This window comes from Seriola aureovittata, chromosome 5 (genome assembly GCF_021018895.1).
Source record: "Seriola aureovittata isolate HTS-2021-v1 ecotype China chromosome 5, ASM2101889v1, whole genome shotgun sequence".
Classification (NCBI taxonomy): domain Eukaryota; kingdom Metazoa; phylum Chordata; class Actinopteri; order Carangiformes; family Carangidae; genus Seriola; species Seriola aureovittata.
Genome location: NC_079368.1, coordinates 13,923,241 through 13,941,933, shown reverse-complemented (window position 1 = coordinate 13,941,933; position 18,693 = coordinate 13,923,241). Strand labels below are relative to the sequence as shown.

At 40.8% G+C, this 18,693-nt stretch overlaps 1 protein-coding gene across 1 annotated transcript; it reads right to left on the bottom strand.

Moving 5' to 3' along the window:
* Positions 1 to 691: 691 nt before the first annotated feature.
* Positions 692 to 4,380, bottom strand: slc14a2 (solute carrier family 14 member 2). Its single transcript, XM_056376830.1, has 10 exons — positions 4,320 to 4,380; positions 4,152 to 4,223; positions 3,880 to 4,066; positions 3,247 to 3,436; positions 2,821 to 2,949; positions 2,457 to 2,649; positions 2,021 to 2,168; positions 1,639 to 1,773; positions 1,488 to 1,537; positions 692 to 1,396 (listed from the first exon to the last, which is right to left on the bottom strand). Exons 1-10 carry the CDS (start codon positions 4,368 to 4,370, stop codon positions 1,004 to 1,006), a joined length of 1,548 nt encoding a protein of 515 aa, XP_056232805.1. The 5' UTR covers positions 4,371 to 4,380; the 3' UTR covers positions 692 to 1,003.
* Positions 4,381 to 18,693: the final 14,313 nt, after the last annotated feature.

Below are 18,693 nucleotides of genomic sequence, written 5' to 3'. Positions count from 1 at the left end.
GATTTGTTATCTGCATTTTGAAGACTGACAAGCCCCCATTATTTACAAATTGCATCAAGATGTACTATCCTTAATTCCATTGGAAAAACTCAGATATAAGTCCCATCAGAAATTTAAAGACACTTGGTCCCCCTTTATATATTTCACTCTTACTCTATCTTTTCAATAGATATCATAATGGATCCCATCTCAAGTAACTATCATTTTTATTGTAAGTATCAGGGCTAGGTATGGGTGATGCTATAATAACTCAGAATAATTTGGCAGGAATGAATGCTTGAATAATTACTTGAAGTTATTCAATGTATTCTCATTTGGGGGAGAATGGGGGATGTGTGTTTAAGTGTTTGTGTGTATATTTTCTGAATAACTTACAAAGTTAAAAAAAATTCCTCAGCTATTCCTGAAATACACACACACACACACACACACACACACACACACACACACACACACACACATACACACACACACACACACACACACACTATAGCAATAGCACAATAAAATTAAGGTTTATTTATATGAAAGTGATTTCTAATATCTTTTTTCATCTGTTGTGTTTCTCAGACAAGAATAACCGATCATATCAACAAGTGATAGATTTCAGAGATTATTTGTAATCATTTCATATTTGACCTCAATTACCTTCAGACAACATTGAATAAACCAACATGCACAAGACTGATTATTAATAATAATTTAATAAAAAATATATACATTTAATATCGTTTTACTGAACAAATTAGTAGGCTACTACATGTCAACAAATCATCCAGTGAAACATCAACTGGCTGGAAATAACTGCCAGCATAAGTTTTCAATGTATAGTAAAATACACAAACACACTGAAAGAATACTTACAGATACATTCAGTTACATTCTTCATACATTATGTGCCACTACTGTATTGTCATTTCATTCTCTCTCTCTCTCTCTGTCTCTCTCTTTCTCTCTCTCTCTCTCTCTCTCTCTCTCTCTCTCTCTCTGCAGAAATGTAATGTTAAACATGATCAGGAAGAGTGACCTCAGTTAGATCACTGTCTGATTTCATGCTTTGTTGTTCTGCCTCAGGTGTCTCATCATTTTCACCCTCTGGTGCCTCACTTGCTACCCTCCCTTCTTCCATTCTTTCAAGCTCAAGTCTCAGTTGCTCTTTCTCATTTAGTATCAGTTCTTCTTCAATGGTTCTCTGCTGCTCTTCCTTCTCTTTCCTCTCTTTCTCAGCCTTCTCCATTTTCTCCTGCTTCTTCATCTTCCAGAAGAAGCCCAGGTTTTTCTCAGGATAATTGACTTTGGCCAGTGGGAGTTTGAAGATCCTATTGATCCCCGTGGTCAGGAGGAGGAAAGTGAGAGCAGACAGACAGAAAGGCCAGGTGCAGGCTGGCAGACCAAACTGTAGATGAAGAATACATCATGTTGCAATTAGTAACTGGTGTTTATTATTGGCTGATATATAAATGCAGTGATAGAAAATGTGTACTCACATTGGACATGATATTGGCAATGGCTGAGCCAAGGTATGCACAGAAAAAAGCTGGAGAGGAGAAGAAGGGAGATACCGTGAGATGACATTTGTGTGCGTAAGTGTGATCACAGATTACAAATACCTGCTGGCTCTTCCAGTTGTCTACTCACCACATGCAATGGCAAGCAGGTGCACCTGCCAGGTGAGAGCGTAAAACATTCCTCCGATGGCGATGCAGGCTAACACACAGTTATATCCCCAGAGGCCGAAGTAAATGTCTCCAAATGGTGCTGCCAGAGCCAGACCTGCAAAACAAACACAGAAATGCTATTCTAGAGGTGGCAATCTCAGTTTAAGTTTGGATTATCTTAATAAATAATAACCCTCCTGTTTATATGGCACCTTTATTTTTGGGGTCATCTTGGAGTTGGAACATATTGAGGCTTGAATTCATTCTATAAGTATGTAAGGAAGCAAAAATAAGATGCGCTGTTTATTGAGGTGAGACAGAATTAGTCTTATAGTTGCCATGGTATCGTCTGGTCCTCTCACCTGAAACCATGCCCACTGCAGATCCCAGGACAGCATGAGCACAGGTGATGGGGGAAGAGATGAAGAGCGAGATGATGAAGATTCCTCCTGTCCAAGGGTTGTCACAGCCGTAGACTTGGCCTATTCCCACAGGCACTGACATGAACAGCTAAAGAGATAGAGACAGAAAGGTTAAACATAATTGTAGATGCACAACAAACCATGATGTACAGAGGTGTTTTCCAACAAGAATTCTTCCTTGGGCTGTATAGTTTTGTAGAAACGGATTGATTGACATTTCCCTCACTAACATGTTAGCTTTGATGCACCAGCACACAGCAAGTTACACTCACGCGCTTAGGTACGACGAGCAAAGATCTATCAGCCAGAGCAGCTGAAAACACCTTCCACGACCTTAATATTAGAGTACATAGATAAACCCTGGTCTGTCACTGACCTTGGGTAAATCAATTTCAGCCCAGGTGATGTTGGGCAGCTCTGAGCGAGGCTGAATGAGGACTTGGGGGAAGTGGTGGTTGTAGTGGCCCGTGGCGACCATGTGGAGACACACCAGGATGTTGAAGGGCAGAGTGAACACCGGCAGATCCCAGCGACTGTTAATAGAGGCCAAGGCGCTGGACACGATCGGGCTGAAACACAATGGCACACAATTATATTAGCTCTTAACGTCATGACATCTATACGCTCATACTACAATAAACTTTTTTGGTTTGGTTTATCTACATCTGTACATCTGCCTTTCATTTCTTATGATATGAATTTGCTGCACCATTTCACCATTACTCAGTCTATGTGCTTACCACATCATGGACATGAAGATGTTGGGCAGCAGAAGCCACCAGTACCAGTCTCCTGCATTGGAGAACACAGCCATCAGCAGACCCACCAGGATGCCGTTGTAACCATACAGCCCTGCAGCTATTGCGCCCCTGAAGGAAAATAATGCGGATGAAGTAATTCATTCATATATTCCTTTTGTACAACACAGTGTCTGTGGCTCATCCTACATAAACATTTAACATTATACCGCCAAAACGGACACTATCCACTTCTGTTCTGATTTTTGAATCATGTTTCATGTCAGCACACGCTGCACTTATCTAACATGTTGTGATTAACAGTGAGTTCAAAAATCATTCTTTATTTATTTAACATTTAATGATGATGTGATTAATTATAATGTGCGGCAACAATTTAAAAAAATTATAATAATTGAGTGTTCAAACCTGTTCTGTTGCAGAATAAGGGCAGAAATGGTAGCAAAGAGTGTGCCCACAAAGCCGTTGAGGGCCCACCAGTAGTTCTGCAGGATGAGGCCGGCGAAAATGATGAGGCCGCTCAGAGGGTTGTTGACAAACATCACTTGGGCAGCTCCACGTAAAACCCAGTCCAGCAGCTGCAGCAAGAGGAACTGTTCTGGACGATGGAAAGAAAGAACAGAGAGAGGGATGACATTTTCACAGAGCTGCTAAATGAGGCTTCCCACAGTGAATCCTGGGCAAGTTTTCGTCTTTTCAGGCTGACTGTTGTGCAGCCAGGGGCAGGATAAAACAATACTGGGTGGTTTTCAAGTAAAGACACATTTATCTCACAGTGAGCAAAAGTGTTTAAAAAGTGAAAAGACACAAAGTGAGAAGTTGAGGCTGGGACACTGAAATCAGTGGACTCGGGTGAATCTGTGTCAAAAATTTGTCTCTCTCCCAAAACTACTGGAGAGTAAATGTCTCTGTTAACCAGAAAGAGCAAAGGTGAAATGGATTCAGTATATAATGCTGATAATATCCTGTAATTTTATAATAATGTCATTTCCAGAGTACGACTGCTGTGTATTTTAAAGCAAACAGTTATTGTTAACTTACTTTCCATCCATTTTCCGAAAACCTTCATGTCTCCAGAGAAGTATGAGACTCCCTTGAGGAAGCGAGCCGTGAACCTCTGCAGGGCTGTGGGTCCTGCAGGTTGCACTGGGTCCTTCTCCTTCATGTCCTTCTGGGAGTTGTCATGCTCAGACTGCAGTTCGAGGGGCGCCATCAGCGGCTGGAGTTCCTGGAGCCATCATCGAGGTTGGAAATGAATTAGAGAGGTACTGCTAGAAATATTCTGTATGTCTGAACTGTGAGCTCTGACTTACTGTAGAGGTGGTGACAGGAGAGCTGGTGGGCAGCGCAGCAGAAGTAGAACAGTTGATATTCCTCTGAATATCCTGAAAGGAGAGAAACTAGTATGTCACTCAGCTGCAAAGTTTGATCTTGGTTTACTGTCCTGCTGCACTTTGACAAACATTTACAAGTGCTCCTACCTTTGTGCAGTGTGATCCAGTCATATGTCCCAGAATAGGCACCTGCTGCATTAGTTGCCAGCTTTTCTCGAGCTGTACCGCAGACTTCCACTGAAGGCTTTTATAGTAACAGACAACAGACAAAACCCCACCTCTTCCCTCCTCTCCATCTCTCCATCTCATCCACCTCTTCATTTTCTCTGCTCATTCTCAACAGGAACCACTGACACTCAGCAGTGATAATCTGTCCCACGCCCAAATCTCTAGACACACACTCAGACACACCATGTCTGTCCACTCTCCAACCCTGAAAACCACAAATGAGGTGAAGATGAGGTCAGCCAGGAGTCAGGGTGTTGTTTCTTTGACTGCAGGTGTTTGTTGATTGAAATGATGAAGAATCTAAAGCATGTCTCACCTCAAACTGGTTTCAGGACTATTTAGTCCTAGCCTTCAATGACATTATTGCTTATTATGACTTATTGCTCCTCATCTTTGCTTGAGGCTAGGGGCTCCTAACGCACACAAACCTCCAATTGAACTGTCGAGATGGAGTTGTGGGTAACATGGGTTTCCACAAAGACAAAGAATGCATAGAATAAATGCATACAGTAAAAAGGAACTTGTCAATTAATCAATTCAATGTAAGTTAATCATTAATGAAAATGACAGAGGACTCTGTAATGGGAGTGTAATGCATTCACCACAGGTAGAAGCACAACAGCTAACTCAAGATCAAGTCCAGGAATCCTGACCCTCCAGAGGTTCAGATGCACCCTGGGAAGTCTCCCTATATTTATAAAGGAATATATCTGTTGAGACTTATTCATTTATTGAGTAAATGCCATCATGACGTTTTACATTTATTGTAAACATAACATAAAAATACAACTATTAATCTAAGTTTATTAGAAACCAGAAAAATGAGAGACTAATGTTTGACCATGTCTGATTGTTCATGTTTGGATTGATAAGATAAATAATGACAAAATCAAGACATTCCTGCTTGAAATATAGACAAATATCATTCTGACCCTGACAGTCATGCAAGCTCAGAATAACATTTCATTGCGTTTTCACTGCGATTGTTTGTATTATAACGGGATTCAATCTTTAACGGCTGACTGGAAACATTGCGGTCATGCGTGATAAACCCATTGTGTGAGCTTGTCACGGGTTCGTAAACCCTGCTTTTGCTCTTCTGTAGGAGTCATTCACTTTCATGCTTGTTCACAAAAGCAATGACACAGTGCACTACGTCTACGTAAAATGTCCTCTATGTCAAGAGCGACATGTGCACTGCAGCACCTGCTCGCAATTGTAGGCCACACTGACGTTGGGTGAGGTCAGAGTTGAACTTTGTTTTGTTTTGCTGTGTCATCACTGTGTTCACAGAGAAAACCAAGAAGCAAATGTTTCTCCTCTCCTTTGTTTTTCAAAACAATAGGTTTTAAATATGATTAAAAAGAATGTACTTCAAGTATCAAAAGTAAAAGTATTTGTTATGCAGACTGACCAGCATTAATGATATATTGTTATATGACATTATCAGATTATTAATGCTGGTTCATCGATGTGCACGCAGCATTTTACTGTTTTAGGTGGAGCTAGTTTGAATTACTTCATATACAGTTAACCTTATTCCGGTGGTTCCTTACCTGTGGGTCAGACCACTTCCAAAGGTTCACAGGGTAAATCTGAGGGGTCATGAGCTGATTGATGAGGTTGGACAGAAGAAAAAACAAAATGCTGCTGCGCAAACATTTATTTATTTGTGGACTTTTCTCCAATTTTTTGTAAAACAATAGATCATTTTACGTCTTTGGGCCTCACACAGTTATTCAAATCAGTTTCCCTAAAAATTGATTCAATTTTTTGTGGTAATGTCTGTTAGGTGGAACTGCAAATAACACATAGACATCTGAAATATGATAAAGAGCACAAATAAGACACTGTATTTTTGTAAAGGGTCACAAGCCAAAAATGTTGAGAACCACTGACATGAAATTTAACTATACATTGTATTTTATATGCTTATCATATTGTTCTTCATTTAAAATGCATCATCATCATCATCATCATCATCATCATCATCATCATCATCCAAGTTACATTTTCATATGCAGCAGACACACACACGTGCACACACACTTACAGATGAATCATATGAGTGCAAAGGGGTGTGTTTGTTCTTTCAGTGTTTATTTACTCATTGAACACAATAATTACTGATGGAGGAAGAGGAAAAGCCTGAAATGGAAAATGGGAGGGTGTTCAGAGAACTGAAAAAAACAAAAACCAAACAGGTACATATGTTTCCAGTGAACTTATTATTAGCTTGGTATGATTCATCAGATAATTTTAGTTCTTAGTTAGTTTTAGTTAAGCTGTAATTATCTGCTCCAGCATGACACTTTTTCTACTCTCTTTGGTCTATGCAATCATTTATGTATTGTGAAGTCTTAACATGACTTAAGACTGATTTCTTCTCTGGAAAGGTGCCACCATGTTCTTACCATATTGTTATTATTATCATAATCATGACCATCTTGCATGGTAATGAAATATTGGGTTATAAAACACGAAACAGAACAACAGTTTTTGAGATCTTTCCCCCTCCAAATATATAAATATATATCTCCAAAAGATATATCCAGAAATACTTTGAGTTACCAAATATAGCGGTTTTACATTTAGAGTTTGTCCATTTAGATGTGTTTAACAGATCTGTCTTTCCCAGCAAACCTGACACAGTGTTGCATGGTTGCAAAGCATTTCATTCAAATAGATTTTTGAGTACCAAAACTAGAACGACTTCTATTACTTCATTCAAATGTAGTTCAGTGTTATAGCTGTTTAACCAACAAGCTCTTTCAATTTTCTCAAAGAGTTTGATCAATACTAGGATCCAAACTTAAAAATTGGATGAAGACTAAATGAAAAGTCTCAGATGTTTCGGCACCTTAAGATATCACAGTGAAGCTAAATGTTTAAGTAAAGTCTTTATTCAACAGCTCAGCTCGATATGGCAGCAGCTGAGTAACAGAGCGTTCATCATGTGCTCCACCAGCAGAGTTTGAACGTGTCAGTTGAGTTAAACTTTCAGGAATGAGCTGTCCGGATGAAGAGAATTGGATGGAGCAACTTTTCTAAGCATAAAACCTTTTTATTGATTGTTTTATTATACCTGTCTTCCTAAGCCTGCTTTGCCTAACAGACTATTTATTGTATTGAGATTTACAGTAGGTCAAGTGACTGTGATGAAGTGTTTGTATAAAAGTATTTCATGTTAACACTGTGATTTTAAAATGCTTAATTTCTTCATAAATTGGGTGTGATGTAAAACTTTAGGAAATCAGATTTTTGAAAGTCTGAGCATTGATCTGGGTTGTAGCCACTTGCAGCATCGGTGGCCTTAAGAAGAGCAGGTTGATGCTGACATCTTGTGGAATAATAAGGAATTGCACATCAGCTGTGTCCCTTCCTCACCCTCCTCTCCTCCATAATCATTTGACCTGTGGGCCTCACACTGGCCCAAACCAACAAATTCCTTTGCATTCATTTGTCTTTAAACAGCGTCTTTACCACAGAGTGAAGAGGTTTTCTTGTAGACACACACAAACTCTCGCAAAATAAAACAAAACAGACCAGGCTGCATTCAAGATCAGAGACTTCTGCCTACACTTTTCCACAAACAGATCTAACAAAATTAAAAGAGGCAGCAGTTTCAGTGACTTCATGAAGCCAACTCGCCCTCATGCACACACAAAAAGGAAGGCGCTGCACAGTATGCCCCTATGCATGTGTTTGTTTCTGTGCATGCGTGTGTGTGTGTGTGTGTGTGTGTGTGTGTGTGTGTGTGTGTGTGTGTGTGTGTGTGTGTGTGTGCGTCTGTGTGAGAGAGATGGGGTGGTGGGTGGTGAGGGTGCTCTCCAGCGTCTGCCAGAGTCTATGGAACCTGATACTTGATGACTCCCCATCACAAGAATGTGAGTTTCCTTCTCTCAGAGCATCTGGCCCGACGCCCGGCCACATCTCCATCTGTGTGTGTTTGTGTGTGTGTGTTGAGTGTGTTACTTGTTACTATTTGCCCCTTTTTCAGAATGAGCGGCCTCTTTCAGCACAGTGAGACATTCTTTGTATGATGGTCGTCTGATTTGTCTTCTCAGTCTTTTGCTAATGTGCCGTCATTTTGATTTGCAAATTTCTGTCTGGAAAAAGCAACACTTCCAGGATTCAGCTTGAGAGATGACAGAAACAAAAAAAAAACTGCCTTTGAATGTTTGTTTCTAGCACATTTTCAGATTATGTAAACATTTTATGAGGATTAAAATAACCTGGCGATAATTGCTGTTACTTACCAACCCACCCAAGTGTGGTGGTCAGAGGTGTTAAATCTTTTCTCCCTGTTTAATGCTTTTATTTGTCACAGGAAACTCCCTGGCGAACAAACAATCACATTCACACCTATGAAAATAATGTTTCTGATGTGGTTTTAACTTCTCACCTTGCTTCTGCGATGTCAAAGTGTACCTCAGGTCGTGTCAGTACACTGTGACATCACTGATGGGTGTGGTTTCAGGTGAAATACAACACACTTCGGACCACGCGTAAAAACTGCCGGCTGTGGCCGGGTCAGGGGTGCAGAGGACATGAAGCTTTCGACCAGAGAAGGCAGTGAAACACAGCTTTTCAAACTGGGAGCATCTGAGGAAACCCACACAGACGCAGGATAACACCACAATACACAAGGGACAATGCTAACTGCTGGTTATGCTTTCTGGTTAATAAATCAGGATTAAAATGCTTGTGTGAAAGCTGAGGATACAATTTCCATTCATAAGAAACTAAATGTATACAATACATAATCTCATATATTCGTTCTAACATCCCAAAATAAGTAGTGGATACTAAATAGTGGAGTGCATTTTTTTCTATTCTGAAATCAGTAGTATTAAGGATTGTTCAGATTAAAAAACATAATCTATTTGAAATGATTAGGTAACATGGGACCAGTTAATGTGATATCAAAGTATTAAATTGCAGATGAGGGTTCAATGGATTTGCCAAAGTACACACATAATGTAAAAGATGTGAGATCATGGTGATTACAGGCTCAAACCATTCGCTCTTTAATGAAAACCTGAAAATTCAGGATGAGGGAAAAAAAACATGGTCATGTCATCCCTCTGTGTGTGTGTGTGTGTGTGTGTGTGTGTGTGAGTGTGTGCTCATGACAACCATTTCTCAGCACGTACTGCATTCTCTTAATTTTTGCACTTTGTTAGGTGGATATAGATGGACAGAAATTGTCAAATATTTGGACTCCCTCTCTTCCTCGGGAGCTTCAACATAAACTCTGTCATGTAGCCATTTCGTCCACTGATTTCCGTTGGAGAGAGCAGATGTGTTTTTTGTTGTTTTTTTTCTGTTATGTTGTAGTTGTGTCAAGAGGGGAACAGGTTGCAAATGCAGTCAACACACACATGCCAGACTCACCAGGCATCAGATTTTTTTTTTCTGTTGTCTCTAGGCAGAGAAAAGGTTAGCTGGCTCACTCATTGGTTAGGATTTCATAACCGGAAAGTAAACTAACTAAAACAAACACAACCAAAACCCCACAGCTGGAACTTTAAAAAATTGTTTTCATGTTGGAAGAAGTGAAGAAGAAGTTGCCCCATGGACTGAAATGGAGTTCACATGACAATATTCACAACCTGGAATACTTTTACGAAAAAGCCTTTGATTCTTTTGAGCAGTGGACTCTTACAAACTAAAGGAACATAAATAATCGTGACAGACACTGGACTTCACAACCTCTTCAAAGGTAGGGTCACCATCTCTTCTGTAAAATGAACTCAACAGTTGAATTGTGGAGAATCTATCCAAGCTAACGATGTGTAGCATGTCAATATTGACATAAGTTTACCCATTTTTGAAGACGGTGTAGCCCCCTCAGTTTTATTGTTTTGCTCACACTGTTTAAAGCGGAAATGAAACATGCATGTTTTTGGCACTGGTAGTGAGGAAATTTATTAGAAAAACCACCTTGCCTAAAATCTGATATTAAAAATTGTGAAAACCACAAATATGTCCACTAATTTATTTTCGTAATTTCTAATTGCTAGCTAACTAGCGAGCAGCCATTTTGGTGTGACGTCATTGCCTACGTAACGGGGTTGGTTGGGTGCGTTGGCCAGTGAAGACAATGAAGCATTTCTGAACCGAGTTAAACTGGAAATGGAGGACGACGGGATTAATAATGTTATCTATCTCTCTGTCTAACCCTAACCCATCCATAGGTACACAGTTACTAGAACTAGTTTTTTTTTAATAGTCATCTGTCATGAAGTGGCGTCATAGCAGTCCAGGACCAAAAGAGGGCTCCAATACAATTTGCATAGTATCTAAAATTTCAGTAAAAGGCGAAACATTTCCTTATGCATAAATATATTATTTTGCCTACTGTCGCTACTATTGGTTCATATTGCTGATTTATTATTGTTATGGTCATGTTGGTCATGAATAAAACCAGTGCAGTAGCGAGCAGGCAGAGCGGACATCGGCCAATCAAAAATGCTTATTTTGTCGCGAGCCAATTCCGGTGTGGTTAAAAAACAAACAAACAAAAAAAACAAGTCAGGTCTCCAGCGGTTTCCTTCATGGACGGTCAGACACTTTAGGTTGAGAAAAATAAGAATTGCTCCAAAAGTTAATTATTGTGCGTTTACGTTGGTTCGTGGTGGGTACGATATTTTTTTTAATTTGCCACTACACATGTGTGACGGCTTTTCGGCATTCGGGCCATGTGAAGGAAAAGCTGGCGAAAAAAACTTTATTGCACGCATTGCAAGAAGAAACAAGATAATGGTGAGGAAGATAACGGAACTTTGGATAACGTCTGTGGATTATAACGTTTGGAGTATAAAGTCTGGAGTGTCTGAAGTTACCGACTGTTGGAAACGGAGTCACGGTAAGAAATATTTCTTATGAAGTTTGTATCAGCTGTGACCTCTTGCTGAGGGATGTACCATGTATGGTGTGGAATGACGTGAGTTTTAGGTGAATACTTGCTTCATGTTGAAAAATAGCAAAAAAAACAACAAACAAAAACCGCAAACACAGCCAAGAGGTCACATTGAATGATTCAAATTAGCTGAGGTGACGCCTAACAGACAGTGATGGCACACACCTGTCACTCAAAGCTCCCATGGCCTCAATTATGCATAACTTTAAGCCTTAATAAAATTTAAACGGGTGAGCTATTTACAATTTCACCCCCTGTACAGTTGTCATGAAAGGGAAAATTAGCTATAGAGACCAAATCCGTTTTGTACAAGGCTGTAAACATGTATATTTCTGCTGTAAAGTTGGGTATTTAACATGGGACTCTATGGGGATTGACTCACTTTTGGAGCCAGCCTCAAGTGGCCATTTGAGGAACTGCAATTTTTTGCACACTTGGCTTCATTTTTCAGTGCAGGAGGTTGCTGCTTGCTTCCAATAAACCTACATGGAGTGTTAGCATCACTCTGGTTCCCTATAGGATTTTTATTGGCTTATGGATTTCTGCAGAAAATGTAGCATTCTTACCTCTTCTACAAAAGCCTTTCCTTGTACAGAGTTAGTACTATTTTGCAAAAACATGAGTATACAACATAGCAAGGCTGTCAAAGTGGATTGGTGTGGTGAGTATATCAGTTTTTGTGTTTAGCATGATGACATTTAATGAAAAAATCTAGACTTCGAGAAAAGGGAACTGGAAGTGCTCAAATGCTGACTAATGCAGGTTTTAGGACTCATTCCTGCAGCACTCTATACTGATGATCAAATGTCGCTGTTACAGACGTTCCTGGCTTCAACTGTATTGAATTTAAAGGACCATACCAGTGTTTTTGCAACCTTTAGCTCCTTGGATAAGAATTATGTGTGCTCTCCATTTACATAGTTCATTACCAAATGCATGCTTTATAGTTTTGGAAATCTGAAGGCGTTTCAGCCAATGATTTCCTCTAATTTCTGCATGGTTTGGAAATTAATTAGCAGATTCTTGAAACTTTGAGATTACAAAACTCAAGAGAGAGTGTGCCACTAGATTTTCTTATTGTATAAAAAGTAATAAACTATTGCCTGCCTGGCATAGTAGGAAAACTGCATCCAACAATATAAAACCCAGCATGGTTAGAAAAATAAAGAACTGTGATGCAAAGTACATTTGATTTGTTGTAAATACATTCAAAACCAGTGGTACGTTCCTTTAAGCCAAAACTGTTTTACCATTTTCTGCCAACAACTGTTAAAGCAAAGAGGCTTATGTTGGACAAAGTACAAGGATTCACCAACAGTTGATGGCTGCACTTCACAGGCATATTACGCCTCGGGTACGTCTGTGTTGACAAATTAAGTGGTTAAATTGTTTTTAGACATTTACAGAAATAAACGGAGCTGATGGGGAAAAAAATCAAACTCAATTTTCTCCAGTTATGGATCTCAACACAATAATCAAACCTATTCCAAAAAAACATCTATATTTGTTTATTTCTTATTTGTTATTCAAAAGTTACAGATAGTTTGAGAAGATGGCGAAAAAAAACCTCCTTTTGGCACCGTCACTTGAAAAACATCATTAAGTGTCTCGCTCGCTCACTCTGAATGAAGTGCTGAATTCTGTTTCTCTTCTTTAACATTCAATAAACTGCACTTCCCAGAAACCTAAACACGGTACAGCCGTTTAAATATGTGTGTGTGTGTGTGTGTGTGTGACAGCAAGAGAGCGAGAGAGAGCAGGTATGAGTGAAGACAAAGGCTCACTTGTTCACAGCGGTGCTTTATCCTCATTACAGTCCTCATTTGTTTACACTGTTAACTCTCTCACTTCCTCCATCCTTCACTGCCTCCCTCTCCCTCTCTGCTGACACATCCAGTCAGTACATGATCTGTGATCAGTGTTTACACTCCTGCCGCCCTTCACTCATGGCATGAATTGCAGCTCAGACATGTTACTGTAAATTGGTCTGTTAGTCGTGTTGGCAGCACATGCAGCCTTACAAACATTTCACATCTGAATCAATAAGCCTGAGGTGCTAAGCAAAATTAGGAGAAATCCACACCAAAAAAAAAAATTATTTAAGAGGATGATAAGGAGGATGAAGTAATTTGGATGAAAGAATGATCAGGGGAAAGGTAGAGGTGGAGTTTGGTGGTGATGAGATATATCAGTTGGTGCAAGGAAGACGTGAGTGAAGGCAAAGTAGAGGGGTTAACTGAGAAGCTGACTCTTGGTTCACAAAGAGACAGGCCTGCAGAATTGAAATCAGACAGACAAACAAAATGGGAGCAGAAGGGAAAGATGAAGAGAACGACAAAGAGGGAGAAGGGAAGAAAGAGGGAGAGCGAAGGAGAGCAAAAGACAGAAAGTAATTGGTTCTATGATGGCTTCCAGCTGCATGGCTGTCCGCCAAGCCAACTCACACACACATACACACACACACACACACAGACACAGACACACACACACACGCACACGCGCGCACACACACACACACACTTGAAGTCAGTAGTGCACTATAAACATAAGATCTTGGTAGTTTGTGACAATATATGTTAGCAACTTGACATGCTCAGTTGCTCATTGTGAAAAATCCATTTTGTGATTGAAATAATGACCTGTTACTTTCAATACAATGCAGATTTCTTCCTGTTCTGGCAGCCGAAAATGTAAAATAAATAAAAAGTAGATATAAATGTGTCTTTGTCCATAATGGCTGCAGGATTTTAAAGATGTATCTCTGCGGCAGAGCACCGTGAGGCTTTACAGCACCTACCACTAGGGTGCAGAAGACAGGGGACCACACTGACACGCTAAAGTCAAGTGATGTTACACATTTATTCAATTATTCCCCTCTGTAACGACATCTCAGTTATACAGTTAGATGCTTTTATGAAGATTCTCTTGTGAACAGTGGCGTTGAAACCCAGCTGGAGACGTCAACTCTTGTTGACAAAGACTCACTGACGACTGGTTTAAGCACATATGGGCAGATGTGTGTGGATGTTAGACGCATAATGTGACATCTGTTTGAGAGATAGTAAATTAGCAGCTTTCCCTGCGAGCGAAGTGACAGCGTGTCAGTCAAAACAAACCATCACAGTGCACGGCAGCAACATAACCACAGTGTCATCACACAAGCTATCATAAACATTAACTAGTGGAAACATGATAAATAACTGTGGGACAAATCGCGGCAGGAGTGAACGACAGATTAACGCCTGTGTTAACAATTTTACAACTTACTGTCAACAAATAAATGATGTATGGAAATGAATTGTGAAAATGTCGAAAACACAGAAACACTTGTGTGTGTGTGTGTGTGTGTAATTTAAAAATGTAAAAAGCAGAAAATCAGCCTTCCTTTAACGAGGGCTAATTTCCAAATCACAAACAAGCACAAAACAGTCCTGACAGTCTTAAATTAACTATCAGGCAGACAGATAGACGGACTGCCAACAAGAAACCAATATTAAATCTTTGCATATTGTATGAATCTGAACATCATAGCCATGAGCAGCTCCCATTATGCCTCAAAGGGACAGATTTTGGCATTTCCATTTAGAGGACTTTTTTTCTGTTGCGGTTGAGAACATTTTCAAAATGCAAATTCACTGTCACAGATGTTCCTACAAATGACTTTTAAAATCTGACAAACAAACAAGAACAGACGTCATTAAATATGTCTTTCTCTCTTTTTTTTTTTTATGCATGTAGCAGAGCTTGGCCGAACTGCTCACAGAGATGGGGAAGAAGTGAATCTGTTGGCCAGTTTAACAGCTCAATTTCAGTTCTAATGTCTAGGCCTATCTCTGAAGAGAATCTAATTGATATGCAGCTAACACATTGTTTTACACTGTTCGATAGTCATGGGTTGTTCAGTAATACTGGAACTCCTAAAACACGGCTTTGCATGGCTAATCCATGTTTTCAGTCAGTAAAGCCGTCTGCTGTTTGACATTCTCACAGCTTCTTGCTCCTTCTCCCTCCAACCCTAGTTGCCTGGAGGCTTTATCCGCTAAGTCAAAACATTGGCAGCTCCAATATTTAATTCCTTTTTCAAAACTGATTTTCCCCTTTATGGCTCATGCTCATCTGTTTTTTATGTGGCCGTGACCAGGAGAATAATGTCATTAGAGTCCAAGTAAAGACAAGAGTGCTTTTTGGATCACATAGAACTTGATGAGGGCTGGAAAGAGCAAGAATACGAATCTTTGTGGCATGCCAAAACTCTCCCTCTGTCTCGCTCCCTCTCTCTCTCTCATTGATGGACGTCCGCTGATCTGCTCTCAAATAGATGGTAGAGGCATTAGGACGGGGATCTTCAGAAACGAGCAAAGTAAAATTATTATCTCTGACATTTCAATACAGCCTTTAGTCCAAGCTTCCACGAGGGCTTCCAAATCCATTCACGCTAATCTAGACCTCCTCTTCACACAGCTTATCCTTCTCAAGCCTCTTCCTCTTTAAGCCCCTTGGATCACTACTCGTCAAAATCATCTCAAACAATTTATAGTGTGTAGAGCACACCCACAACATAAAGACACCATCATGTAATGACATTTAAGCCCTCAGTCACTGACTGGAAGTGACTCTATCCATTTCTCATGGTGTTTATGCTCTCAGCAGGAGACAGGCCAAATCCCAGGCTATAGCATGGTAAATTAGCATTGCACAAGTTGACTGTGGTCTTCACTTTCGCAGCAATATGAGCAGTTATCAGAATCACACAAGAGACTCTAATATGCATGGTAGTAAACGACTAATCTTTAATGAGACCCACATTTAACCTTCTAATGGCTCTTTATTAGACTAACGAGCTATGCCCCAGTGTGTATGGGTGTGTGGAAGAGAGGAAATGCTTGTGTGTGTGTGTGTGTGTGTGTGTGTGTGTGTGTGTGTGTGTGTGTGTGTGTGTGTGTGTGTATGTGTGCGTGCGCGCGGGAATACTGTATGTGAGAGCAGCAGTGAAACACTAATTAAGCTGTCGGATGGTGCAGCAGATTAGGCAGGGCCCCCTGCAGAGTCTTCAGCCCGGTAGGCAAACAGGCTTCATCCCTCAGAAAGCCAACCCAAATACATCTCAGCCCTGCTCTACCCAGAGCTCAGCAATAACATCAGCGCTCACTACACCCAAATATCTTTAGCCCAGTGAGGCCGGATCAGATGGCCTGCCAGAGCCAACAGCCCAGACTGCTGGGTGACTCAGAGAGGGCTGGACAGAGATTCTGGCCTCAGCTGAAGGGGAGATTATTAGCCCTTCTCACAGCGGTGTCTGTACTCGCGCATGCACATTTGCTCATATGCAGCAGGCACGTATGCACACACAGATGCACGTGCACAAAGGCTTAAAGCATGAACATAGAAACTGGTGTCAGAGATAAAGTTCAATAAGGAGAAAAAGAGAAGAGGGGACTGGATGGTTTGCATAGAGCACAGCATTTGTCTCAGGGTTTGAAAAACCACAAGATTATAAACTTCTTGTATGATGTGTGCGTATGTGTGTATGTGTGTGTTTTAAGATGTAGTTATTCCACCGCAAAAGGAAGGAAACTCTAGCCCTGGCTTTGCACAAATAACAGTTAAAACTACTGTAAGAGGCATGATGGGGAAAATGTTCAAATACCTAGCATATAGTTAATATAATTTCTTAACCCTTTGTAGCTGTTTTTCTCTTTTTCTCTCACAACACACACACACACACACACCACACATGCACACGCACACACACCAAACCCCACAGCGGTTTTGATGTATCTCTCTCTTTCAACATTCGCATCATCGCTGTGTGTGTATACCGCAATAATTCCAATGCATCTGCTCTCAGTTTACATAAATTAATGAGCTAAATTCTGTTCCTTTCCTTCTCTTTTAGTCCCGCTCAGCACTGAAATTCGTCTCTGAATGTTTTGCGAGTCCTGCATCTATGGTGGCTGCACATCCTGACCCGGGATTAAATAAATTAATGGAGGAGTTTGCCGCACATTTTTTATCATACGAATAACATATTTTATGTGTCTCTGCTGGATTTGTGGGTTTTTCATCCAGGGTGGCCACAGATTCTCAGCTGAGTTTCTCCCACAGACAGTTTGTACAGTATCGAATACGGTATCCTGTCCAAAGGGAACGCTGCACTGTTACTCCGCCAAACAGTGTGTGATGACCACAAATAAGAGAGAGGTCATTTTCACCTTTCAAGTGTTCACATTTATAGTTATTAATAGTATGACTATTTCAGCTGAAAGCCCACCTCAGGCTGTGTGCATGTACCTGTGTGCCTGCGCATGGCCTGCGTGTGACTGCAGCTCATCCTGGAAGATGCGAGGCTGCTCTCCCAGGCTCTTAAAATGGCCGCCTGGAGGCATGAAGGAATAGAGCTCCCTTTTATTAATGCTACACCTTTGATTAATCTGAGCAAATCTGTTCCCCATCCAATGGCTGACAGCTCTGGGGCTGAGGCAGGGACCCCAATACACACACACGAACACACACACACACACACATGCACGCACGCACGCACACACACACACACACACACACACACACACACACACACACACACACACAAACACTGTCAGTGAGTGTTGACACAGTCCAGATGTTGGCAGCTCTGTTCCAAATGAAAGCAGGGCAGCCGGCCAACAACCTGAACCACTCTCCCCATCAAATGATATGTTTACAATAATACTGTTCTGAGACTCAGGAGACACACGCACATGTGCACATGCATGCACACGGAAGCGCACACACACACATGCAGCATGCAAGCGCATTCTCAAAGCAAGGGAAATGAACTAATGGAAAGCCAGCGTACCACATTGGGTGCAAAAGCGAACCAACTTGTGGTGGGGCAGAAAAAGAGAGAGAGAGAGAGAGAAAGAGAGAGAGGGAGGGGGATAGAGAGAGAGTTTGGTTCAGCAGAAAGCAGAAGGAAAAGGCAGAAAATAAAGAGAAAGGGTGTGACAAATAGACCGATCAAAAGAGAGGAGCAAGTCATTATCATTGCCTTGTTTGGATCTGTATTTTCCCCGCTATGTCAGTCAGACAGAGGGGCAGGGGATGGAAAAATAATAGTGTAGTTATGTAATGTGCCTTAGAGGGCTGGAACTGAAACAGACAGAGAGAAAGAAAAAAAAAAAAACACTGCTGGTTCCATACAGGGGTGCAGCAGAGGTCAGACTGTACCTACTGTTTTCTGCAACAGTGGCACTCAAGCATTTTCCATGTCTGGACCCCCAAAAAAACGACGTGACCCACTTTTGCACGGCCAAATGTTGAACTCTGACACCAGACGCTAATTCTTTATTTTTCCCTCATCAGGCCATTTCACATGAGTAATTATCGGTG

Coding starts and splice junctions, on each gene's coding strand:
- slc14a2 (XM_056376830.1), bottom strand. CDS start 4,370: ATGCAGCAGGTGCCTATTCTGGGACATATGACTGGATCACACTGCACA. Junction 3,437..3,879: donor TTTCGGAAAATGGATGGAAA/GTAAGTTAACAA, acceptor TCCATCGTCCAG/AACAGTTCCTCTTGCTGCAG. Junction 1,397..1,487: donor TTGCCAATATCATGTCCAAT/GTGAGTACACAT, acceptor CTTCATCTACAG/TTTGGTCTGCCAGCCTGCAC.